This window comes from Leptonotus elevatus, chromosome 9 (genome assembly GCF_054856555.1).
Source record: "Leptonotus elevatus isolate MCC_2025b chromosome 9, RoL_Lele_1.0, whole genome shotgun sequence".
NCBI classification, from domain to species: domain Eukaryota; kingdom Metazoa; phylum Chordata; class Actinopteri; order Syngnathiformes; family Syngnathidae; genus Leptonotus; species Leptonotus elevatus.
In genome coordinates this window covers 17950903-17977456 of record NC_141247.1, presented here as the reverse complement: position 1 = coordinate 17977456, position 26554 = coordinate 17950903, and the positions used below count along the sequence as shown (strand labels likewise).

The 26554-nt window shown below is 39.7% G+C and overlaps 1 protein-coding gene and 2 long non-coding RNA genes across 3 annotated transcripts in view; 1 reads left to right on the top strand and 2 right to left on the bottom strand.

The window, feature by feature from the left end:
• ccdc88b (coiled-coil and HOOK domain protein 88B) overlaps nucleotides 1-26554 on the top strand; it is a 57962-nt gene that overhangs the window by 17026 nt on the left and 14382 nt on the right. The window contains 15 exon segments of the mRNA XM_086085407.1: nucleotides 292-412; nucleotides 415-436; nucleotides 898-982; nucleotides 2518-2676; nucleotides 4474-4620; nucleotides 7731-7920; nucleotides 8116-8231; nucleotides 9622-10281; nucleotides 12206-12385; nucleotides 15649-15989; nucleotides 17116-17275; nucleotides 18487-18849; nucleotides 20648-20809; nucleotides 23636-23913; nucleotides 25409-25552. Coding sequence (XP_085941533.1) covers nucleotides 292-412; nucleotides 415-436; nucleotides 898-982; nucleotides 2518-2676; nucleotides 4474-4620; nucleotides 7731-7920; nucleotides 8116-8231; nucleotides 9622-10281; nucleotides 12206-12385; nucleotides 15649-15989; nucleotides 17116-17275; nucleotides 18487-18849; nucleotides 20648-20809; nucleotides 23636-23913; nucleotides 25409-25552 — 3128 coding nt within the window.
• LOC147168623 (uncharacterized) lies at nucleotides 13780-16993 on the bottom strand. Its single transcript, XR_015096006.1, has 3 exons — nucleotides 16923-16993; nucleotides 15645-15942; nucleotides 13780-14221 (listed from the first exon to the last, which is right to left on the bottom strand). It is a non-coding gene; the product is annotated as an uncharacterized LOC147168623 (long non-coding RNA).
• LOC147168621 (uncharacterized) overlaps nucleotides 20659-26554 on the bottom strand; it is a 31199-nt gene continuing 25303 nt past the window's right edge. The window contains exon 4 of the long non-coding RNA XR_015096005.1: nucleotides 20659-20803. This is a non-coding gene — a long non-coding RNA (uncharacterized LOC147168621). The remainder of the gene's footprint in view (nucleotides 20804-26554) is intronic.

Below are 26554 nucleotides of genomic sequence, written 5' to 3'. Positions count from 1 at the left end.
TGTGACATCTCGAAGTTAAACCAAGAACTAATGTACGTTAAGTGCGAGGACGAGATTTAAACTGGCCATTGCACTAAGAGAAAAGTTATCTTGTGACAGTGCTATAGAAAAATAGATAAATGAAGGAAATTCTGTCCAACAATTTTGATTTAAACATAGAAATAAATCCAGAGAAGATGCAAAAATAGCATCTACATTTCCTCAGTATCACATGCTCACACATTGGCCGCGACACAGCACGCTGAATTTCTCATTCCTGACAATGTCACTCTTCTGCTGACCCTCACCCAGCGCATCGCCGAGCTGTGTCGAGAGCGGGAGGCGCACGCTGACTCACCCTTGGCGCCGCTGGGTGGTCACAATGACGAGCCTCCACAAGCTCTGGCACTGCAGCTGGCAGACAGCAAGGCCAAAGTCGCCGCCTGAAACAACAACTGTGAGTGTGTGCACATTAATACGCATACATTAAACGGGAGCACCTGCAGGCGCTACATCACTGCCAGAATAAGAATTTAGTAGGAAATCATGAGTGAAATATTTGTGTAATCATACGTGCACTCTTGATTCATTTTGGGGGGGGGGGGGGGGGGGGGGGGGGTTGGGCCCAGATCCTACTAAAGTCTCCTGAAAATGGGCAGCAGACCAGCATGACTGCTCTCATTGATCAAAGTTGACTCCAGTTCAAATTAATTACCTCTGCAAAAAGGGTAATGTGTCCATTAGCGTGGGTTTATTTATTCATTTGTTTCGTTACTTACTTCAGTGATTCCAAACCAATGCGCCGCGAATTTCACCTCTGTTAATCGCTCATGCACTCCTGCCTTTCTTTTCACTTCTGCCATTCCATTGTCAAAGTCAGAAAAAAAATGTGATTGCTCATCTTTGCCTGTCTTTTAGGGATGATAAAGGCGACCAGTTATTAGACTACAAGCAAGAGATTCAGATGATGGAGGACCAACTCAAAAGCTTCAGAAAAAGGTTTGTGTGCTATACGTTTTGTACGCCACACAACTGAAATGAGAATGCTTTAGAAATGTTTTTTTATTGTAATTAATCACAATTTCAATAATTAACTCATGATTAATCACAAATTAATCACACATTTTATATCTGTTCTAAATGTACAATAACATATATATATATATATATATATATATATTTTTTTTTTTAAAGTTTTCGTTAATTAACATAAGAGGGGAAAATATGTTAACCTTGTTCAAATATGGTTGTCTTTTATTTCATTGATACAGTAAAAACATTCATAACGTTATTTGAAGTTAAAAATATGTTCTGTACTGTAGAAAGGATAGTGAAACATTGATTTGTGTTGAGGTAATTTTTCTGCCACTAGATGACATTAGTGTTTCTTGTTGGACATTAGCGACAGCAATAGTAAAAAAAATTCCCTTTCATATTAACTCATTCACTGCCATTGACGGCTATAAACGTCAAAAATTCATCTGAACTATTTCTATTAGTTTCACATTTCCCCCCCCCCCCACCACTTTTGTTAACAAGAGTATGAAAACCTCGAATTTTTTAATTGTACATTTAGAACAGATATGAATTTTGTGATTAATCGCGAGTTAACTAGTGAAGTCATGCGATTAATTACGATTAAAAACTTTAATCGCCTGATGCCCCACATTTTTTAATCTTTTTTTTTTTATTCATTCACTGCCATTGACGTCAAAAATTCATTTGAACTATTTCTATTAGTTTAACATTCCCCCCCCCCCCCCAATTTTGTTAACAAGAGTATGAAAACCTAGAATTTTTTATTGTACATTTAGAACCGATATAAAATGTGTGATTAATCGTGAGTTAACTAGTGAAGTCATGCGATTAGATACAATTAAAAAATTTAATCACCTCTTGCCCCAAATTTTTTATAATCTTTAAAAAATAATAATTTATGTGAATAAGTGAAGAGCTAGTTAATTGCCGTTTAAAACGTTAATTGCGTTAAAGGGACTTTAAGTTAACACTCTATAAACGCCTAGTTGTGAACCTCTTTTTGGTTTGTGTCTGGACAACTATTTTATAGTGCCCCTCCAGTGGTCAAGTCAGATATTCCATCTATTTTATTATATCATACAAGTTTTATTTTCCTTGTTAAAAAAATATACATGACAAAAAATGTGGGGACTTTTTTGGGGGTCCAAGCCCGGAATGGATTAAAGGCATTTCCGTTGACTTCAACAGGGAGAGCTGATTTGAGATGTGAGATTTTTGAGTCACAAAGCGTGGTCATGGAACGAACTGAACTTGTATCTCAAGGTACACACATTTGTGTACTGTAAATTATAGCCGAGCCTAGCGTGGCCTGAATAAAGTATCAATGTAAACATAATGACTGAGGCCTACCCTCAATTGGAATGTCAATTTGAACATTCGACCTTACTCGAAACAAGCGACACAAGTCAGACCTCACTCAAATGGCCTTTCATATCAGTTACACGTTCCGCTGACCTCACCGACGCACTCTGTGTTCTGCATGTATGCACACGTCTGCAGAACCGCTCCCTGCAGAACGAGTCTAGGGGCCTACGTGCTCTGCGGGACGAGCTGGATTGCGCCCGTGAGAGAGCCGCGCGGTCCGAGCAGCTTCAGAATGAGCTCCAGAGCTGTAAACACAGACTGCGCAGCCTGGAGGTGACACGCACTCAGCTCAAGGTACACACACACACACACACACATACATCTTACTGGACCATTCATACCGAACAGCAAGCAAGCAAGCAGAGCGCCATCATAACATTGCCTGGCAGCACAATTGACCATAAGAAGCTGCTTAACTGGAAAAAAAAAAGCAGCAGAAAGTATGTTTGGTCATAAGAGCTTTTAGTCACACATGAGATTTACTTGGCTATGCTTTAAGTCGAGTGCTCACATCCCTGTGGAACACCACACGCTGTGTCCCTGCTGTCACCTTCTCATTCTGCTTTCATTCTTTCTGCCTTGGCTCTGCATCCCCGTGGCAGCCCAGATTAGCTCAAAGGATGACTTTCCTCCATGTTTCAGCTTCATTATCCACAAATGTGAATTAAAACATTAGAGTGGAGAATACAAGCGCTCTCCTCAAAGACACGCAATCCGGACTTCTCCAAAAGACAGATAAAAATAATAATATCGTCTTCTTGTTCGTTCAGAGGATAAAGAATATATGCCAGTAGTGTTCATTTTGTCAACGAAAACTAAACAAAAATAATTTTGTCAACTAAGACTCATTGAAACAATAACTGGGACTAAATCAGACAAAAATTTATTTCACTTAAAAACTGGACTGAAATCTATGGACAATTTATTTTCTGAACAAAAACAAGTAGAAAATTATATGATTTTGTAAAATCCTGTCTGTTAGTCCTACACGGTCATGTGACACAATGATACACCCCCTTTCAAATCAGCGGTGGATTCATGCTGAAAGGTTAAAAAAAAGAAGTAAATTATAGTCATAACTAGTGCTGTTTAATCAGACGAATCACATTTTCAAATATTAATCACGATTAATCGCTTAATTAAAAAGTTTTTTTCATCAACATTTTTTTGCCCGCCAAATTTAAGAATCCCGTTATGTGTTAATTATTTCGACATCTAATGTTATGAGGACGTCAAAACTTTTTATCCACTGCACGCACTCATCGTCCACTTTTACTAATCAGTTAATTACATAATTTAAAATGGGGAAAAAATGACCCCAATAGTTTGACATAAACAAATATTCTGAATGTTATATGCAAACATTTATTAAATGCTTTACTTTAATGCATGTTGTTATGTTTATTGCTCAAATAAACAAACAACCTGTGCTACTTTTTTCAGTCAGCTAAAGGATAATCTGCAGTCCAAATTAATCTGCGTTAATACATGATTAATGCGATAATTTTTTGGGATTAAATTAATTAGTTAACGCTTTAATTTTGGCAGCACTAGTTATAACGTAACATTAATCCAACGGCTATAACATTCCACCAATAATGTTATCTATGTTATCTGTTATCTGACCGCTAACTAATGCTGGCTAATTTACTAGCACTTGTTGATACTGTAATTGTGTGTGAAGTTGTTTTTCATCAAAAAGATGAGAGAACATTTGATGTGAAATAGTTTTAGATCCAAAATGTTCAACATAATCTGCTGCCCAAAAAAATATACAGGGGGTAAAATGATTGTCCTGACGTAAAATAGACGAAAACAGTTTTTGTTTACTAAAACTATATGAATAAATGTTTTCTTGGACTAAAAATAAAGACTAAAATGCTAGATTTATAGTCGACTAAAAATGGACTACATGAACACGGGATGAGGTCGACTAACTATGATAAAAAACTAACACGCGAGATTGAAACTGGACTAAAACTGAGATTAAATTTAAAAATGGCGGATAAAATGATCACTATACCAAATCCTTGTTTACATATCTTAACGCCGAAATTAATGTCCTCTGTTTGCATGCGTTGCCACCTGCAGGAGCAGCAGCAGCTGTGTGCAGCCCTGCAGGAGACCAAAGCTCTTTTGGAAGAACAGCTGGCCGATGCGAGGGCCCGATGCTCCGCACTGAGGGAGCTGGAGCGGGACAACCTGCTGCTGCGTCAGCGGATTATAGATGTAGAAGCGGTGGGTACAGACAAAGACATACTGCATACGATATGGGTCATTCCGGAATTGGAGGACACTTTAGGTGCCGACAATTTTGCAAAAACAGACCATTTATTTTGATATGTTTTCAAGAAAAACACATAATCAACGGTCATATCAATCATTTAGCGCAACACTTTTTATGAGACGACTGGTCGATTTGTGGATTAAGCACTTGTTTCAAAGTTGTGAACCTTTACGCCGTCGAATGATACATTTTAGTTACGCAACAGCAACTAACTAACAACAAAAAGATAGTTACCTTGGTTTGATTTTGTCAAACGGGAAACATTTGTTCGTTTGTACACTGGGAATTCACAGTAGTAGCCACAACGTGCAATCAATTAAGCGACAAATCAATCTTATTTTAGTTTAAAAAAAATTAACTAATGAAAAAAACAAACAAAAAAATTAATAAAAAAATTTGTTAAGGAAATAAAAAAGCTTTTTTTTTCTTTCTGAGACAGCTCAGTATTGTTCATTCGGTAATCTTACCAATTCAGCATGCCATCATCATTGCTCTCTCTTTTTTTTCTCTTTTTCTTTTTTTTGTATGAGCGTGAGTATGTGCATTTGCGTGTGAGTGTGTACTCATTAATTCACCTAAAACCTATTAAAAATCCCATACCGTTCACCTAAACCGAATACTTCAGAATCCAGCAAGAGTCGTGAGGTTGTCAGGAGACCCGAGGAAGGATCAAAGAAAAGAAAGAAAAGTGAAATCCAGCATACCAGACATCAACTTCTACCCCCAAAAAAAAGAGAGAAAAAAAAAAAAACTTCTACCCAGCGGGTTACCAACCAGAATCTTTCACCAACCCCAGAAACATCTAAATTTCAACAAATAAAAATGCGTTTTAAAAAAAACGAAAACTAACTGAAACTACAATTTATGTTTAAAAAACTAAGTAAAACTAACTATAATTATAGCGAAAATGTGCTTCGTTTTAGTCTTTGGTACCGTTATTAATTTAATGCATGAGCCTTTGGGGATGAGTTTAAATGTGATTATAAGTATATTTATTTCAATATTAACGGAAAAAAAAGACGTTTGAAAGTGTGTTTTCATTTTACCATGGTGTTTATTAAATATTGTGCACAAGTAATACACATTAAATAAATAAATAATGAAAACTAATACTGAAACTAACTAAAACTAAAGCATTCTTTTTTCTTTTCTTTTTTTATATACTAGAAACACCCTGATGAACTAATTTAAACTAACTAAATTTAAATAACAAAACTCAAAAACGAAATAAAAACTAACTAAAATAAAAATTCCAAAACTACAATAACCCTGCGACAAATTAGTTCACGTCTCTAACGAGAATGCTAACTAAGCATAGCCCAATGTTCCCCTCAAAGCAGGTGCACTCATTGCTTTTTTTAAATGCCACATTTCTGTCAGGCTCAGAAGCGCAGTGCTGCTTAAACGCAACAATCACAAATCACAATCACGGCAGAGTCATTACCGCACACGTGGACACACTTGCACCGACTGAAGGTCGCCCCTGTGAACGTATGACCTTTCGCGCGGCAAGAACATTAATTACCATTAGATTCCCACTGATCCTGCCCGTGTGTCGCAAGGTTGGAATATTTCTGTCTTAACGAGGAGATCGGTTCTTTCGTAATGGGAAGATGCACTTATAATTTGCTGAAGGATTTCTCTATATAATTCATGAATATGCATTGTTCAATTGTTTACAGTGTAATCAGCTATGTTTATTGGCTTTATATGCACTTTAAATGTTACATTTTTGTCAACAGCTTTGTGAATGGGGTTTGTATTTAATATTAAAGGTTATGTTTCTTTGGGCATCGCACTGAATGAGTTTTGAGGTTTGGAGTTTGAATCTTGGGGAGAGTGCAACTTTTAAAACAGCTAGCAAGATGTGAACATAGCCTCACTTGACTGCCCTACACCACAAAAGACGCGGCCCCTCACGGAAGCGTGATTCATTCTCAAAGATGGCCATTTTTAATGGCATGCGAATATGAAAGTGCGTAGCTGTGATAAATACTCACAGACAACTCTCTCTAGCTTCCACAAAATAGCAGCGCTGACGATACTAAGCTAGCATTAGCATTGTAAACAAACTGGCATTAATCACGTTGTTCATTGGGAGTGTTTACTGTAACGCAAAATGTTATCGGTTTGAAATTCTATTTAAAAAAAAAAATCTACACTCAATGAAAAATTAAAAGGAGGCGATAATACTTATGAAGTTCCGAATTGACAATTCCGAGTTTACGTCGCAAGTCAAAATGGGAGTCTTATGCTGCATTCAAGGAAGGTTTGAGGTTGGATTTATCCCATTCAAGAGTTTCCCAGTTCCACCCTCAAAGCGTTTGTGGCAAATGTAAACAACAAAGATGGCTGATTCCGAGAAAGTGTTTGTTGTTATTGTTAATGCGGTCATTCCAAATTACGGTGTGTCACGTGAACATATGTCTTGTGTTTACATTTGCCTCGAATGCTTTGAGGTCAGAACTGACACAATCCGAGTGGGTTAAATCAGATTTCCTACTTTGCTCGAATGCAGCATTTTTCTTGGTGAAAGGACGCTCCCCGCTCATTGAAAAGCATTGAACTTTGGACCGTTGTCATTTGATTTGTGAGGATTATTTTGATTTCAAAATGTGATCAAATGTTTGTATGCTAGTCACAGGCAAAAGCATTGCGCTATGCAAATGAAGCGTTGCATTGCGGAAAAATCAGAAATGCCCGGATGTTGTCACTCCTCAGAATCCTGAGGTTCCTCACTTGCTCTGCTTCTTTTCGCCAGTCTTATGCCAACATCATTTCAGCAAAGCTCCCGAAGCGCGCAAAGTTGCGGGGGTGCCGATGATTGGCTCCAACTGTGCCCATGAATGCACGGCAAATGACTGACACCTCATCGGTCACACCTTCTGTCTTTGATTAGCTGTTCTTCCTCAGGCGCGATGGTTTAAAATAATCTAATTAGAATAAATTTGAGGCTTAGAGCCAGATTTTATACTCATAGTTTATGCAGAAAAATGTATTTTTTAGTGAGGAAACTACAAACTCCCTTTTTTCCCCCCTTGATATGTTTCCCCCTGTGTAGGAGCGTGACACCGAGCGGCAGCGTGTTGACGAGCTACTGGATGTGAACATGAGCCTGGAGGCGGACCTGCGGCAAGGCGGCGGCGGCGGCGGTGGCACTAGTGCCGGCAATCCAGCTCCGGTTTCTGCTGCCCACCGCCACTTCCTCCAACCAGAGGAGGATTCTGACGAGGAGCTGAGCGAGCTGATTGGTCCGAGCCTCTGCTTCTCTGCACCTTGTCATTTAAGACATTTTAATTAACTGATAAGAGGAAATATGTTATGGAAGGATCTGCCTTGTTGTTATTAATCATTAAATAGAAAACTGGATGATGTTATATATCCATTTCTCCACCCATATCAGCTCTTTTGATTCCCCCCCCCCCCTATACTCTTGATGTATTCAGACCAGAAGCCTTTAAGTGTGGAAGTGGGTGAGGCGTCGACGCTGAGGCTGCTGGGAGCAGAGCAGGAGAACGCGAGGCTGAGGAGATGTCTGGAGGAGCTACAGGCCCAGCAAGAGGTAAGAGGTCAAAAAGGGAAGGATGGTTATGATGCACAGGAATCATTCTTGCCCAGGGCTGGACTGGCAGTTTGACTTGGGCCCGCCGGCCCAGCCCAATTCCTAACCACTCTTGGCTACCACGTAGCCCTACCACTGATTTTTATTGGTTCAGTTTGCTCTTTACATTGCAAATGGATTAATGGGCTGCGGCTGTGGGCCGGTCTCTTGGGGTAAAATGAAGGGAAATAATAATTGAATAGCACCATATCGGCCCTAAAAGACACCGGCCCACCGGGCATCTGCCCTGTATGCCAGATGGACAGTCCTGCCTGCTGAGGTTGAAGGTCAAACTGACAATTTGGATTGCATTAGTTTAACTGGAGACTCTACATTGTCTATAGGTGTGAATATGAGTGGGAATGGGTGTTTGTCAATACGATTTAAGCATACACTCTAAAAACTGTTGGGTCAAAAATAACCCAACGATGGGTCAAAAGTGGACCGATCCTTTACTTGGGTCGATTTGACTCAACTTTGAGTCAAGAAATGGGGTTTTCAGTGTAAAAATACTCATAACTATTGGTCAGATCCTTTACTTGGGTAAAACATTGGGTAATTTTATATAAAACAACCCAGAAAGTTGGGTCAAATTGACCCATAAAGTGCATTGGCCCATTTTTTATTTATAATTGGGTTAGTGTCGACCCAGCTGTTTTGAGAGTGTACACTCTCAAAACAGTTTGGTCAAAAATAACCCAACGATGGGTTAAAAGTGGACCGATCCTTTACTTGGGTCAATTTGACCAAACTTTTAATGTAAAACAACTCATAAATATTGGTCAGATCCTTTACTTGGGTCAAAATATTGGGTCCTTTTGTATATAACAACCCAGAAAGTGGGGTCAAATTGACCCATAAAGTGGATCGGTCCATTTTTTTTTATCCATAATTGGGTTACTTTTGACCCAACAGTTTTTAGAGTGTACTATATTTTTACCCTGGGCTGATCCCTTTTGTACCCTAGCCACATGATTTGGGATCATACATAAATGCATACATTGAAAATGTAGGATAATTATTTGCACTGTGGCCATTTATATTCATTTGACTGACAACTGCTGTTTGTTAAATACATTATCTGAATATTTCTCTTCATCTTTTAGTTTCTATGGTTACGTGAGTGCAGAGTTCCTTTGAACACTATTTTTATGACCTGCCAAAAATGATTTAAATGATTCTGTCATGACATAACATTTTCTTATTTTAATACTTTTTTTTTTTATGTGAGGAAGTGTTTTTGTGTCTTTCAAGCTTAGTTCACAGAAGCAGTAAAAGGCGTAAAAGAGGCACAATATCAGACAATTAAAAGACAATTACGACGTCTGACAATTCCTATTGTACTTTCCAGTTCCACAACCTGAAGAATGAAAACGCCACTTTGAAGCTGCAGTTGGAAGAGCTAATGGCCAAGCTGCGGCACACGGAAGAAAAACGCCAAGACGCAGGAGTGAAGCAGTCGGACAGACGTGGCGGGGAGAATAGGGGCGTCCAGGGATCTGAGTCCTGCAGGGGAGAAGGGGAAGGGATGGTGAGGATGATGGAAGAGCGCGAGCGCCGACGGGAACTCATCGTGACGCCAAGGGAAGCAGGAGTCGGGGAAGAGGTCTTCCATGTTAAAGGCGAGAACGCAGAACCACATGATGAGGTGATAAAGCCCAAAAGAAGAGGAGAAGCAGAAGGCGATCACATTGACATTCAGACGGAAAACCAGTTGAAAACAGAAACGGCCACCTTGGACCAAAATCCAGAAACTCAACAAGAACCCACAACTATAAAACAATCCGTGTTGGGCCTTTCTGGTGCTGACGCCGCTTTGACAAAGTGTCTCCATGAGGCCCAGGAAGAGGCTGACAAGCAGGCCGTGGCGGCCCAGGACCTGCGCTCCAAGCTGGGGGAGCAGAGCAGGAAGACGTGGGAGGCTGAGCAGAGGCTGACGCTCCTGGAGGCCCAACTGCAACACCTGAGGAGAGCTGCGGAGAATCTCGGGGAGGCCCGAAGGCAGATCGAGGTATGGATGATGGAATGAGGGGAGGGAGCGGACATGGCAACGGGTTTGAGATTGATGGAGGTAATAATAGTAATCAGGAGACTGCGCGGCTGGTAGTAGTGATGATAAATTGGCAGCCAGGAAAAAGCGTGCATGCATTGGACGCGCAATGAGTTTTTAAAAAAAAAAAGTAGCCAGAAGTCATTGAAGAAGGAAAAAGAACACAACAAATACCAGCGTGACAGCAGACATTTATCATTACACACGTGCACGCAAAGATACGAATCAGTTTTGATGACACTTTCTAAATATATTACTCTTGTGGTTATAGTGGTGTAGAGTTACACGGCATCTTACAGTCAATATTTTGAATACATTTTCCCCTTTGGAAAAAAAAGCTAATCGAAATATGAGAAACATACGACAACCACAAGTAAAACGTCACTCAATCAATATTCGTGTTGTGTTTGTCAGATGATAGCAAGCAAATTCCTGAAACACAAAATATATACTAGAGGGACCATTGTTCTAAGTCTCATTTACATTCATGTCAATTATAAGGCTAAACGTTTTTATAAATTCCCAATTTTGTAGTTTTATTTGAATCTGAATTTTTTTTCTATATGTAAACCTGGTAACTAACAAAGTAATGAATTAATTGAAACTATATTATCTATAATATACTGTTAAAATATTTAATTTCTGTATTAGGCCCTTGTCTAGTCTCCCCATCGATTATTAAAGTGTCTCCATATGGAATTGGACTGTATATATTTTATTGTAACATCTATTACCTCTCTTAGTCTTGATTGTACAAAACACAACGTATTAGATTGGTTGTTTTAGCAATGCAATTATAATTGCAGTTCAAGTTGTAGACGCCCGTCTCCCATACAATAAAATAAAGCTGTCTTCATAACTGCATCCTTTCAATATTTCTCTATTTCGCTTTTTACCTTTTCCTCTCCACATTTACAATAAGTGTAATTTCCCATTATTTCTAAAGGCCCCCACCCCTGCCCTACATCTCTTTGAAAGCGGATGACTCCACATGGGTGCAATTTCCCCATACAAATGACACGTCATGCCAATACACAATAATAATTGCAACAACAAAAAAAGAAAAGAAAAGAAAAGAAAAAGATCAAAGAAAATTTTGCAGTGATTTAATTTATTATTTTTGGGCCACTTTACGACTTCCCCCTGCAATGTTGCCCTGTGCGTCTGCACATGATGAACATGCCAAAAATCAGTGTTCGATCAAATATGCAGTAAGTTGTGTGTGTGTGTGTGTTTTTTTATAAACACTGTTACGATAAAAAAATGACACTATCAGAGTAAATTTTGTTGAGTGTTAGGGCGGATGTTGGGTGTAACCCGAATAGTAGTGATGGCAAAATGAAGCTTCATGAAGCATTTGCGATATTTTTTGACTCCTCTAGATGGCACTCATGATTCAAAGATGCAATGCAAATGTAATCCATTTTCATTGCACTTGCCTTTATCTTTAAACCAAGAGCACCATCTAGAGGAGTCAAAAAATATCGCAAATGCTTCATGAAGCTTCATTTTGCCATCACTACCGAATAGCACTACCTTGAGTGTTAAATTGACCACGCCCTCATTTCCGGTGAATTTTCCAGCACAATGTTGACATTTTAATAGCAATGCATCCAGTTGTTGTTGTTGTTGTTGAGGCAGCACTATACAGTGTTGGAGTAACACTGGTTAAGTGTGGAAAGAAGTAACACTTTGAAAACGGTCACATTTTACGCTCATTGGTGTGGACACATACAAACACTTTTCTAGTGTTAGATTTAACACTCAGACAGTGTTAATCTAACACTGGCGCACTTCAAACCATTTTCTCTGTAATGTTTGGTAGATATGTGTACGGATGATGTCCTACCATGCCTCTCGTTCGCGTCTCATGCGTGCGCGCCAGGTTCTGCAGTCCGAGGCCGCGGCAATGGAGGAGGAGCTGTGCCGTCTGCGGAGTCAAGCCGAGCTTCACGGCATGCAAACGACAGTCATCGCCAGCCTGGAGGGCGAACGGGCGGCACTGGAGAGAGACAGGGACGCGCTGCGCGGCACTGTGGATGCCCTCCGTGCTGCCCGGCGCAAGGTTGGAGAGTATACACGCACGCGGACAACACACGGACAACACACTTTCCATTACCATCACAGCTATTTGCGTGAAAGACGAAATCAGATCGTGAGTGTTTAAAACGTAAGAACTGCCAGGCCAGTTAAAACAACTGACCTTTGACTTCTATCGCCGTCAATGGCAGTGAACCAGTTCAAAGACCTTTAAAGGTGTATTTTTCCAGCAAAGTTTAGTGGAAGCGTTGACTTTGGAGCTTCTGCGCTATATTTTATGCTCCTGTGCCAAACAAATACATGTGTTAAAGGGTGCACTTATTTATGTGGGTGACAAGAACGTCCATACTCACAAAAGGTCACTGCACCGCTTATTACGAGCACTTTCCACATATACCCATTTTCTTATGAAGGATGTGAAAAAGGAGACAAATTCTCTTCATGAAAAAAAAAGTGGTACAGAACAACCGTGCTGTTTGCAGAAGAACTGTAAGTCATCAGAGAGACGGCAAGCGAAGGAAAAGAACAGCGCTTAGTCAGCATGAAAGAAATACCATGAAAAGGATCCATAAATACCTTCCATTTAGGAAGTTGCACCTTGGCTTTTTCCTCTAATATACAGTAAGGATGCGGCAAGTTACTATAAAAAAATAAAATCATTTTTTTCCCAAGAAACCATTTGCTCAGACTCTTTGGCATCCATGTGTATTATCTTCTTTACACAGCATAAAATGTTCTCAGAAATGATTTTAATATAAATTTTCGGGGTGCCAGGTGATTACATTTTTTAATCGGAATTAATAGCATGACTTATAATTAACTCACGATTAATCGCAAATCTGTTCTAAATGTAGAATAAAATATGATTTTTTTTCTAAATTTTATTCTTGTTAACAGAAAAGTGGAAAACATGTTAAATATAAATATGACTGCATCGTTTAGTCATTGATACCCTAATTTTATTATAATTTATAAAATTGAGTTAAAATTAAAAAGATGTACTTACTGTAAAAAACATCGATTTGTATTGGTCATTTTTCTGCCACTAGATGACATAACTGCATTTGTAAGACATTGGTGACAGCTCAGTGCAATTTTCTTTTTATGTTAAGAGCTATCTGATCTTTAACATGAAGTAACTTGTGAAATTCTGCACATTTTTTATAATTGTAAAATACAACTTGACCCCAGTCTACACAAATATGCATTATTATTACATTTATTACAGCCAAATTTTTACGCGGACATGTCTGCTGCATTGCAACTGTAATTCCCCCAATACAGGCTTTCCAAATAAAGATTTTACATTTAATCAACTTTAAATTAACTCAAAATTAATGCACTAGTTTTGACGCCCCGAATAAATATACCTATTAATGCAAGTTCTGGAGAACTAATCAAAAATTCTGCTGTCAGAGAACTGCACTTACTGCATGCGTATTATGTTTTTTTTTCACATCACTACACTATGACCAAGTAAAACTTAAAAAAATAAATAAATAACTCTTAACAGTATCCACCAAAGCTACGCATCAGTTTCGTTGCCGAGGTGTTGTTTGATACAGATCATGTATTACGACTACTAGAATTGTGCAGGGGTTATCTCTTTGTCTCTTGATAGAGCATCAGCTCAGTATCAACATGCTTTTTATATTTGCAGTTCATATGTCTTGAGGTAGTGTTTCTCCCCTGACAAGCTGGGTGAGTAGCAAATACGGAGAATTAATGGCGACTCGAGCGTATATGTTAAATGAAACATGAAATATGCTCCGTTCGCTTCAGCTGCAGGGAGTTGAATGCGATCAGGAATTTACAACCTCACCGTCCTCTGTTGCTTCTTGTGTTGACTCGAGTCTTCAACCTAGAAACACAAACAACGCATTTGAAAAACTAGTTACTTTACTGATTACTTGGAGGTTTTTCAACATGGTTGTCTGTATCTGCTGAATGTAACTGATTACTAAAGTAACTCATTACTGTGTGTAACTTACAGTTGTGTAACTGATTACTAAAGTAATTTGTAATCTAACTTTACTCATTACTTGCTTTAGAAAGTAACTAAGTTTGATTACAAGTTACTTTAGTAATTGGGATGTCATTTTAATAACCCCTTTATTCCTAAAGGAGTAGTGCCAGAATATCAATTGATTGTATCCTATCACCACAAATGACCAAGGTTGTCTGTTTCTGATCAATGTAACTGATCACTAAAGTAATTTGTAATCTAACTTTACTCATTACTTGCTTTAGAAAGTAACTAAGTTTGATGTAATTTTAATTACCCCTTTATTTCTAAACGAGTACTGCCAGAATATCAATTGATTGTATCATATCACCACAAATGACCAGGGTTGTCGGTTTCTGCTGAAAGTAACTGATTACTAAAGTAACTAAGTAATCAAACTTAGCTACTTTCTATAGCAAGTAATCAGTAAAGTTAGATGACCAGGGTTGTCGGGATCTGATGAATGTAACAGATTACTAAAGTAATGTGTAATCTAACTTTACTGATTTCTTGCTTTAGAAATGAACTAAGTTTAATTACAAGTTACTATAGTAATCAGTTACGATGGTCATTTGTGGTGATATGATATAATCAACTGATATTATGGCAGCACTCCTTTAGGAGTAAAGGGGTTATTAAAATTACATCGCAGAGTCAACGTTTGTTTAGTGTCAGAGTCTATAAAGAACTTTTATTGACTGGCCGAGAGCAAAGAATTTCCAATGCCGCTCGTTCCCTCGGCCGTGCAGCTTGAATTTTGTCTCCCGAGGCCTGGCTCGTATTTTCAGCATCGCCGACAAGGTGTCATTAATGCTTTATTTGCTCTCATATTCACGTAACGCTTATGTTGTTCCTTTCAGCTGTGATATGATTGCAAGCCATGTGTTTTTATCTTGTGGCGCCGTTTTTTATTTGTCATATAACTACTTTAATCTTTGCGAAGTGACAATATAAGTAGATAATAAGTAATCCAGTCACAGCAAGTACCCAATAAAAAGCCAGGGCCTCCTTAGAATCACTCGCAACCCGACAGGCCTTTTCACACTGCGCTTAGCAGGGTGCAGCACGCTGTCGAGTGTGGACAAACTCATCCGTTGTGTATGCCATGTTAATATTGTTATTAAAAGGCAACATGTAATTTTGTCGGTGCTCTTTGGGATGCTGTAACAGATTAATGGCATGTTCATTCATTTCAAAGGGGAAAGATCATCTCACAGTCAGGCAGGTAGACGTCAAGGCACTACTTTATATCTAATTATTATCATCATGTCCTCTTTACTCAGAGCGAACAGCTAGCGTTGACCACGCAGACGCTCAAGGCCGAGTTGGAACGTCAGGGTCGCGCTTTGGACACGTCCCGCCGCCGGGAGGAGGAGCTGGAGACGGAGGTGCGTGACGCCGGCCTGGAGGCTCAAACCGCCAGCCGGGCCCGGGACCAGGCGCTGCTGGACCTGTCACGCTTGGAGCAGGAGAAAGAGGCGTGCCAGTCGGAGCTGGACGGCCTGCGGAAGGAAGCGAGGCAGCGGGAACGGGAGGCGGCCAGACTCAGACAGCAGCTGGAGAGCACCAATGTGGCGCTGGAACACAGCAACCAGAGAGTGAGAGCCTTGGATGCTGATCACAGGTACAAATATGTTGCTGGCGTTAGGCGTAATCCTCGTATCTCGAAAAGCATCACTTTGCAGGAAACACGAAAAAGGTATGTTGAGCCATTAACATTGAATTGTCAAAGAGATTTTCAAATGTCAACTCTTTGGATTGGCCCATAATTTATAAAAACAATACACACTGATCAATAGTATTGATTTTTGAAAAAAAGGTTAAATGGACCAAATCTGGACATGGTAAGTTTAGGTCCGACAATAGCGACAGTTATTGGCTGTATAAAACATTAGGGAATTATTTGGCCTATCCAGCATTTACATGGCATTACTACTATTTAGGAATGTAACGATGACGGCAATATCGTGATATTAAAATTTCCACAAAATCGTCGTCGTCATGTCACGATATTAAAAGCAGCACATCTGTTCAAAATGTGAGATTGTTTTCTATTTGTGCGGTTCCAGCACCCTCTGGTGGTTAGTTTATTAGTGCAGTCTAATTTTAATTGGGCATGTTTTGGCCACTTACTTGCAGACCCACACTAATGGCCAAATGAACGTAACACATTTGAGATCCTCCAAAAAACGGACTCAATTACAATGTGTGTTTGCATTAGCAAGTAAACGCTTAAATAATAATTGCTAGTTATTTTTTCCCCTTTTTTTAACCTCCCACAATATCGTGACAATTATCATATCATGATAATTATCGTATCTTGACGTTTGGATATTGTTACTAGGATTATTACATTTTAAATGCATATTTTACGTTCTTTTTTTTTAACCTGATCTAACAATGACCTGACCCATCTGTTAATTATGGAAATTGAATGTGGACTTTGAGGACAAATGTTTTTCCTCCCATCATCTTTAGAAACTCTTTCAAAATTTTTTTTGTCAATTGTTAATCACAATTAATTACTGCAATAAATGAACAAATAAAATTTACCTACTTGCCAAATAGTGAGACATCCTTCAACGTTACTACCAATAACGGCTTATTATCAAAACTGCAAGTATAAAGTGAGCCAGAAGCAAACGATTTCAAGTGTTTTGAAAAGCATATCATGATTGTTACGTCGGCTTTAATATACATCCTTGTCAACCAGCCTGTGGCCTTTTCTTGGCGCGTGTATGTGCACGTAGGTGCGTGTGTCAGGAGCTGTCTGAGTCGAAGGAGCTGTGCACTCGCCTGCAAGAGTTGGAGCGAGAGCTCGACAGTCGATTAAGCAGCCTGGAGGAGAGTAAACAGCAGCTGCAGGAGCAGTACACCGACGCACAGGCCAAGATGAGGTCACTGTTGCAGGTGTGTGTGTAAATGTGTGCGTGTGTGTGCTATGGGAGAGGGTTTATGCGCAATATGACAGGGTAAGCGAAGTAATGTTAATCTAATAAGATTACTAACAAGAGCTGTATGTAGAATTTATGATTAGTGTTATTTGATTGACACTGTCGATTATCATGGTAGTACTTTTGGTTGTATTCATTGAAGAATACAGTATTGAGTGGTTTTAGTGTGCAGTGTTGTTGAACGGCACCCATGAGAGCTGTTTCTACACACTAAAGGATTTCCACCAGTTGCTTCTTCTTCTTAGAAAAATGTTGGTAATAAACGTAGTCTTATTTTTAGCCATAACCTGGTAACCCATTTCTTGGTAGCTTTAACTCATCAGTGTGGTTAGTTTTTACCACTTGGTGTATCAAAATCTTGGCGCTGGATCCCTTTTGGACCTAGCGCTGAGTTAGCTATTTCCCTCAAGTTGGGTTAGTTTTAAAAGTGTAGTCAACTCTCTGCCGTGCCTAATGTTGCGGCTACTATTAACTTCATATTGTCAAAAATGAAGACTAGCGAGGGTCTCACACTTGTGGCCCTGGGGCTATTTGCGTGCCCGCAGGATGAAATTTTGCGTCCCGCTACTTGACATCGAAGTTTAATGTAAGTGGGCCACACGTTTTTTTTTTAAACTGTGTCATTGACCTGCACGTGCCCCCCCCCCCCCACACTTACTTATGGACTATTAAAGCTCAGGCCCAGATACCATTCAGCAAAACGTAATTCTGAAGTCACACAAAGTGGAGGGAAAAGACAGTATAAAGATAATAATAATAATAATAATAATAATATGTATTATTATTATTATAGAAATTATTATTAATAGTAATATAAATTATATTTATATCCAGTCCCAAACCAGGCATAAAGAGAAAGGTTCTTCTTTAAGCTATTAGCAATATGTTAACATTAAAAATTAAAATATCGCAAATAAATAAATAAATGGTATTAGATAGTATTTAAAGGCAATCTATAAAAGAGGAAAAATTTGTTGGGTTAATTAAGATTTTTATCGTTCTGAAAAGTGCAGACATTAGTTTGAATGAAACTGAATTCATTTCACTAATGGTGAGGAAGCACTTTGTTTCTGGATGAAAGGTGATTATAGAAATCACAGCTCATAACTTTACAATATTACATTTTAGGATGATGACTGTCTCTTTTGTTGTTGTTGTTGTTGTCAGGATCTGTCCAACGAGCAGACTCGTTCACACACTCTTACTTCCGAAGTACAGCGCCTCAGCCAGAAGCTCCAAAAATCCGAAACGCAACTAAAAGTCGCAACGGACTCCCTCAACCAATCACGAGACAGAACAGAGCCGTCCGCTCGCCCTCTGAGTGAATGTGAGCTTAATCTCCAGCTGGGAACGACGGATGAGGATTGTGCATCTCCTTCCTCAAGCCAAACGCACGTTTGCCAGACTGACCGGCGGGAGGCATCGACTCCGGATCAAGACAAAGGTCACGACCTTTCTGTGTCGCCCCATGATGCCGCGGGAGAGGCAGAGAGGCAGCTCGCTCGCAGTCTGTTGGAGCTGGAAAAAGAGGTTTGTATTGGGAAGCGTGAGCTTCCGATCTTATCTGCAGGACGTCTGCGTTGTTTATGTGAGGGATAATGATCCATATTATGTGGAAAGTCTTTTGCCAGAGGGCTCCTTGTCGACTCTCCGCTCACAATAGTGTCCACTTCCCGAGTGTAGCACTTTATTTTCAGACGCTTTATCTCTCTTCATCACTTTCTATAATGTCACCTCAGCGACTCTTCATCTTCCTTATCTCAGCTGCTTTTCTCTTCCTTTTTTCTCTCTCCTTCTGCCGTCCACACTTACTCTTACAAAAATATAACTCACATTGTTTGCACAGCCTTCAAGGTCAGGAATCGTGTATATTTTATTTTCAGGATTGGGAGGCAGTGAGGCGGTTGGACCAAACATACTCGGGCGCAGGAATTATTGATGCTTGCAAGTTGTGGAAAAAGTTGTAATCCCTCAGCAGCGGTTTTGAAGACTAGCAGACCATGAGCACATTTGATAAAAAAGCAAAAATAAAAACGGATATAAAAAATATAATTAAAAAATTTAATTAAAAAAAAAGTATAAATGGTATATATATATATATATATATAAAAAGACAAGATTCAAAACATTAAAATAAATATAAAAATAAATGTTGAAAAAATATATATATATATATAAAGATAATTAAATATCATTCAATAAATAAAAACACTCTGCTCTCACATTTATTTCATGCTGCAGACGCTCTGATAGGATGAAATGTTTTTCAAATGAGGGGGCGGTCCTAAACGTTTCTTGGGTTGGACTCCGCCGTTGCAAACTTTCAATGGTCGAGTGAGCGGGCCGGGCGAACAAGGAAGTCTCGCCGGCTTGCATGGAGAGCTCGACTTGTTGTCGAGCAACGCAAGTCGCAAGTTGTGGTGACAGTGGACAAGATAGTCGTCCATTTCTGGAGCTCTTCATGCAAGCCGGCGAGACTTCCTTGTTTGCCGACCCGTTGACACTAGGCAGTTTGCAACAGAGGAGCCCAACCCAAGAAACGCTTAGGACCGCCCCCTCATTTGAATAACATTTCGTCCTGACAGAGCATCTGTAGCATGAAATAAATTAACGTGAGATCAGAGCGTTTTTATTTATTGACTGATATTTTGTATTTATTTCAACATTTATTTTTATTTATATTTTTATAATCTCGTCTTTTTTTTAAATGTATTTTTATTACTTTTATTTATTTATTTAGTGAGATATATTAAGTTGCTTTTTTTCATTTCTATTTATTTTTGGATTAAATTTTTGAATTATATATTTTTTATATCCATTTTTATTTAGTCATTTATTTATTATTTTGGCAGTTTTGGTCCTCCATACAATTTAAGCCCCAAGCACACGCTTTTTAAAAATATTTTTTATTTATTAATTTTCTCTTGTAGTTGTATTCATTAGTTCATTATTATTTATTCACATTTTATTTATTTATATATTATTATTTCATTCATTATTATTATTATTCATTAGTTTTATAATATTATTTATATATAATTTATATAATTTAAAATCTGACAGACCCAAATTCTACACTATAAATGTATTATTGTGCAGGTGTAGAGAGTGGGAATCATACTCCAAATGTCCAAACTAACCTTGATTAGCACTCTGAAGGGTCATCTGCACATGTAAGGCAAGCTCAAATAACATATTTCATAGGTGTGTGACAAGAAGTCAGCACCGCGACAAGGCAATGTCTACATGCTGTAGGAGGATGAAACATTTACCGCCTGTGCCGTCTTTGTCCCCCCCCCCCCCCTTTCTCTGATCACATCTGCCTCAGAAAGCCGTGGCGCTCGCAGGACAGGAGGCTTTGTTGTCGCGTCTGTCTCAGTCCCAGGAGACGTGTGAGCACCTGAGGGAGCAGCTGGAGGCGCTGCGCCGACACTCGCTAAGCCTGCAGGACTCGTGTACTCGACTGCAGGCGCTCAACACGCAGCTACAGGTGACAGAACACACAAAGAAAGGGAGAGAACATGAGCAAGGCGGAAAGGTTGTATTGTATTTCAATGTCGGATCAGTTAGAGGTTTTCTGAGGTTATACTTTGGGAAATTCAATAAAACTGCAGAGGCAGATTTTTTTATTTAAAAATGTACGTATTGTACTAAAAAGTTTAATAAAAGTAACCTGTACTTAGGCGGTGATTATTTTACGTACCACTAGAGGGAGCCCTGTAGCACTTGCGGTGCTAGTACCACATGTTGATGATCACTAATGGTGGTCACAATTTTTTCGTCACAATATATTCTAAGCGCCGTGCTAGCCTAAATACGGCATTCTGATGAATATTATGTCTGTGGAATATGATTTAAGCAAAAAAATCCACCAGTTTTTCCCAATCTTAGCGGGCGGCCATTTTGCTAATTGCGCATCGAATGAAAGTTACATCACAATGCCAAATACTGCATTCAAGGAAAGCGGAAAGTCTGACTTTCATACAGGACGTGAGCATGCAAGGGAACGCCCGTCTGAACTCGTACGTCCGAGTTGCGAAGTCGGGGAAAAAAAGACCAAACAATGGTGAGCCCCATGGAAAGACAGACCGTGAATGGCAAAACATAATTTACAAGATTTTAAACAAATATTTATTTATATTTAATTTAATTACTTATTTGAAATAGGTTCACGTAACGCAACATGATTTGGAATGACTGAGCAACAAACAATTTATCGCATTCAGCCATCTTTGTTGTTTACATTTGCGGTCGGAACTGGGAGAATAAGTGGGATAGAATATATCCGACTTCCCACCTTCCTTGAATGCAGCGTAAGAGCTCGGCTTGCGATCGTCACAAAACCAAATCCAGAAAACAGGTGAACTGCGAATGGTCGTTACTTGTTGCCCTGAGCCCATGTCATTTTCACTTAACAAGATGCAAAATGGCCGCCGCCTGAGATGAGGAAAAACAGTTTTTGCTGCTTCTTTCATACTCCACAAATGCAATATTAATCAGAATGCCATGTTAAGACTAGTGGAGGTGCATATAATATATTATCATAAAGACAATGTTTGACTTTGAAGCAACAGGAGCAGCATGGTGAAAAATGTGCTTCGCATTTCTGCTTCACAGTTCTGAAGTTCTGGGTTTGAATCTCGACTCAACTCTTGTGCAGTTCAATTCTCTCCACGCTTATGTGGGTTCTCGCCACTTAATCTAACTTCCTCCCACATTCCATGCATGGTAGGTTCACTAAAGACTCTCAATTGGCAATTACCTATGCCATAGAAAACACATGATTGGATGGACTAACTGTTCATAGTTATCATTTCAAGGCTCCACATTCACAGAATGACATCACATCGTAACAACCTCAAATTAATTAAAAACAGGGGATGTAGCATTGTTGATTGCCGCCTTAAGGGCACCAGCAGCTTTGAGAGGGGAGAAAGGAAAACAAGTTAGTAGCGCGCACAAACACCATTATGGATGTGAACAGATAAAGATTGAGAGGACGGTGTGGGAAATCCCTCAGGCAGTCCGGGCCTATGGCAGCATATAACTAAGGCATGATTCAGGACACGGCCGGGTCAGCCGTCACAATGTGCTTTAATAAAACAGAAGAGCCCTTTATTAGTCCCCTAGAGGAGAACTTTAACATTGACACATTTATTGAACATGCTACAAACACACAGGAGACTAAAGCACAACCACGATCTTTCTAGCAACTGCGCGTACACACACACGCGCGCGCTGAAAATCAGACTTTTAGTGCTTTTATAGTATTCCTTAAATAATTCACATTTATGCTCGTGTCAAATTTTGAGTCTTAAATGATCCATGTTTTTGTGATTGAAGGATTCAGACACAGAACTTCAGAAAGGCGAGTCAGACGTGCTAACTGCGAGGCTATTTTGCTGCCACAAACTGGCACTGTCTTCTATAATTGGCCTGCAGCAAGTAGTAATTCCGTTTAATGTACAAACAAACACTCGGCGGCTCTTCACGTGAGTAGTTTTACTTCAAATTTCTCACCGCAACAGCACTTATAATTAGCGTTGTAGCACTCTCGAAATCCAGGGTCACTGATGCCCTTTTTTTTTTGCAGTCTGTCATTCTCAGCGTACGTATTCTCTATTGACATACAACACAATATTTATCTAATACAATTAACATGAACACCTAAAATAAAGTACACGAAACTCATCAAATATGCTGATTATTAAATGTAATAATGATTACCGATCACTACTGGTCAGGTAGCTGGCGAAGATCAAATATGATTGGTTAAGGAAACAGTCCCAGCCAGCACTTCTTCTAAAGGTCAGATTAGCTCATTCACTGCCATTGACGGCTACAGACGTCGAAAATTCATTTGAACGATATTAGATTTTTTCCCACTTTTGTTAACAAGAGTATGAAAACCTATAACTTTTTTATTGTGCGTTTATAACAGATATAAAATTTGTGATTAATCGATTAATTACAATTTTAAAAAATTTAATCGTCTGACTTCAATAGTTAACGCAAGATTAATCACAAATTTTATATCTGTTCTAAATGTACAATACTTTTTTTTCTCTAGGTTTTCACATACTCTTAACAAAAGTGGAAAAAATGTGAAACTAATAGTTCAAATTCATTTTTGACGTCTGTAGCCGTCAATGGCAGTGAATGAGTTAGATTGACATGGCAGCACAGAAGCTGAAATCTGATTGGACTAAAAATCAAGCACTCACAAACATACCAGAAGCAGTGCAGCCAAGAGAAATGCTACAAACAAACTGTTGGTAATAAATTAAACGACTAATCCGCACATTCACACAAACAGGTAGAACAAGCAAGCGCAAACTCCCAGCATGCAGCGGCGCTGGCGCGCCACAGCGAGAGCGAGGCCCGGTGCGCGGCGCTGGAGGCGGAGTCTAAGGTGTGGGCACGGGAGCGGGAGGAGTCGGCCGGCAGGGCGGAGACCCTCAGGCGGGACCAGCAGCGACTGACGGCGCTGCAGCAGCGCCAGGAGGCGGAGCTGGAGGAACTTCTAGACAAGCACTCGCGCCTGCGGAGCAGCAGCCGCAATCTGGAGGCGCGACACAGGGAGCTGGAGGCCAGGTACACGCAATCGCTACAGTGCTGAGAGACAAGCATTTACATGACGGATATTGTGTGTAAAAACACAAAGTTTATGCATCGAGACAGACATTCACACAACTGCAATGAATGCACGGTGTGGATGCTGACAGCTGTGCACACAAGCACCGTTTGGTGGCAAAAATACACTACACATTACTGCTATTGTTGTGTGTGTGAATGCTGAGAGACAAACATTCAGACACCTATTATACTCCAAATAACCCGCTGAGAGGCAATTATTCACGCCACTGCTGTTGTGCATTAACAATTTATTTTGTGAGTGCTGAGAGACAAGCCTTCACACTACTGCTTCGGTTGTGCTTGGGAATACTGAGAGACAGTCATTCACACCGCTATTATGCATCAAAACTTACTATATAAATGCTGAGTAACAATCATCCACACCACTGCTGTTATGAATCAAACGTATGTTGTGACTGCTGATTAAATGCTGAAACCAAAACTGCTATTGCGTGTGTGAATGCTGAGAGATAAACACGTCTTTTATGCCGCAAAAACTATTTATTTTGTGAATGCTGAATGACAAGCACTCACGCTTCTGCTACTGTGCATGTACTGTATATGTTGAGAGACAATCATTCACCCCACTGCTACTGTACAATACCATGTAAATGCTGAGAGACAATCGTTCACCCCACTGCTACTGTACGTAAATGCTGAGAGACAATCATTCACCCCACTGCTACTGTATAAAACCTACCATGTAAATGCTGAGAGACAATCATTCACCCCACTGCTACTGCACAAAACTTGCCATGTAAATGCTGAGAGACAATCGTTCACCCCACTGCTACTGTACAAAACTTACCATGTAAATGCTGAGAGACAATCGTTCACCCCACTGCTACTGTACAAAACTTACCATGTAAATGCTGAGAGTTAAGTGCTCAGAACACTATTACTGTGCATGTGAATGCTGATATTCAGTCATTCATCCCGCTGCTTTTGTCCATCAAAATGTATTTTGTGAATGCTGAGAGACAAACATTCCCACACAATATTGTGCAAGCTTTTGCTCCTATGAATGCTGCTAAATGCTGAGAGACAAGCATTCGCACCAAAGGTATTGTGTGTCAAAATAATGTTTCTCGCTCAGTTTTCTTGCGCTTACCTAAAACAGACCTAAGTTATTACTTTTTTCAGTCTGCGCACATATCTTTCCCAATGACGTGGCAATATCACGGCATCACCTCAAATCAGCTACATCCAGCATCCAATCAAGTTGATGTCATCCCTATGCTTTTGCCATTGCTATGATCTGCTGCGATGCATTTACCCGTGCTCAGTTCATTTTCCTTTCGCATTTTGACTTCGGGACATTTTTCAGCATTCACATGTAATTGCTTTTTCTGCCAAACTCTGTTAATGCGTGGGTGTGTGTGTGTGTGTGTGTGTGTGTGTGTGTGTGTGTGTGTGTGTGTGTGTGTGTGTGTGTGTGTGTTGCATTGCGTAGCTACAAAGAGCTGCTGGATGCTAAAAGCCAGCTGGAGGAGAGCGAGCGAGAGATGAAAATGGCGAGAGAGGAGATGGAAGCGGAAAGCCAGAGTCGACTGGAGCAAGAACGAGAGTTGGAGAGGCTGAAAGACGACAGCGAGAGGTGACAAACGCTTGCACAAAGAGTCGGCGTTCAGCTCCCCTCCCTCGTGAGCTCTAGCATTTAAACATTATTACTATGGATCACAGGATACAAAACAGGAGGCGGGTTCAATGCAAATGCAATCCAGAGTGTATTGCTCAATGGCGTGGGCGCTAAACAGCGGAAGCAAGGGACAACAAAGCAGTCGAGATGCCAGAACAGGAAAGGATAACAATAGAAAAATCAGCTTGGACGCTCACACTGTACACAACTTTCAATTTAAACTTGAGGGCAATCCTTTCGCGACATCCCATTATGGGTTGTCGCCATCATATTGACAGAACTGATTAATGACACTTTAGTAATGACAGGCTGCCAAACTGAAGAACAATGTCCTCGTGTTGTGGTTGCGAGTGCTATTTAGCTAATAGCGGGACTGCACTTTCAAATGTACCCTTTAGACTTGTTAATCAGCATCCATTTTGCTAATCAATGATACAGACTAGATTGTCCACCCATCCATTTTCTAAAGAAGTAATTCCCAACCATTGTGCCAAATCATCAGCTTTGTTCATTTATCTATGGCATATATTATATTAATATAAATCGGATCCACTGCATGGCAGAAGGTACATAATTAACCCGTGTATCCACCTGTTGCCAGTTATGAAACGGATTAGGTCATGACGCGCACACACAGTAAGATGTGCACGTGTATTGAAAACAACCACAGAACTTTGCCTGCCTCCGTCGCTAGCTTAATGCTAACACATAATGGGAAATGCCATACACGAGCTAATGAATAGCGTCTTTGTCGCGAGATGGATATTTGAACACAGACAAATGCAGAAACAGGTAAACACAATATAACTACTGCAGTTACGGAGTCACATTAATTGTGGAAATCTTCTTTGTTTGTGTCTGCATGACGGTGTTACACTGCCCCCTGGTGACCAAGTTACTCAACAATACGTGAACTATTCAATTATAAACATTCAATTTAATTATTAGTATGTTTTGTAA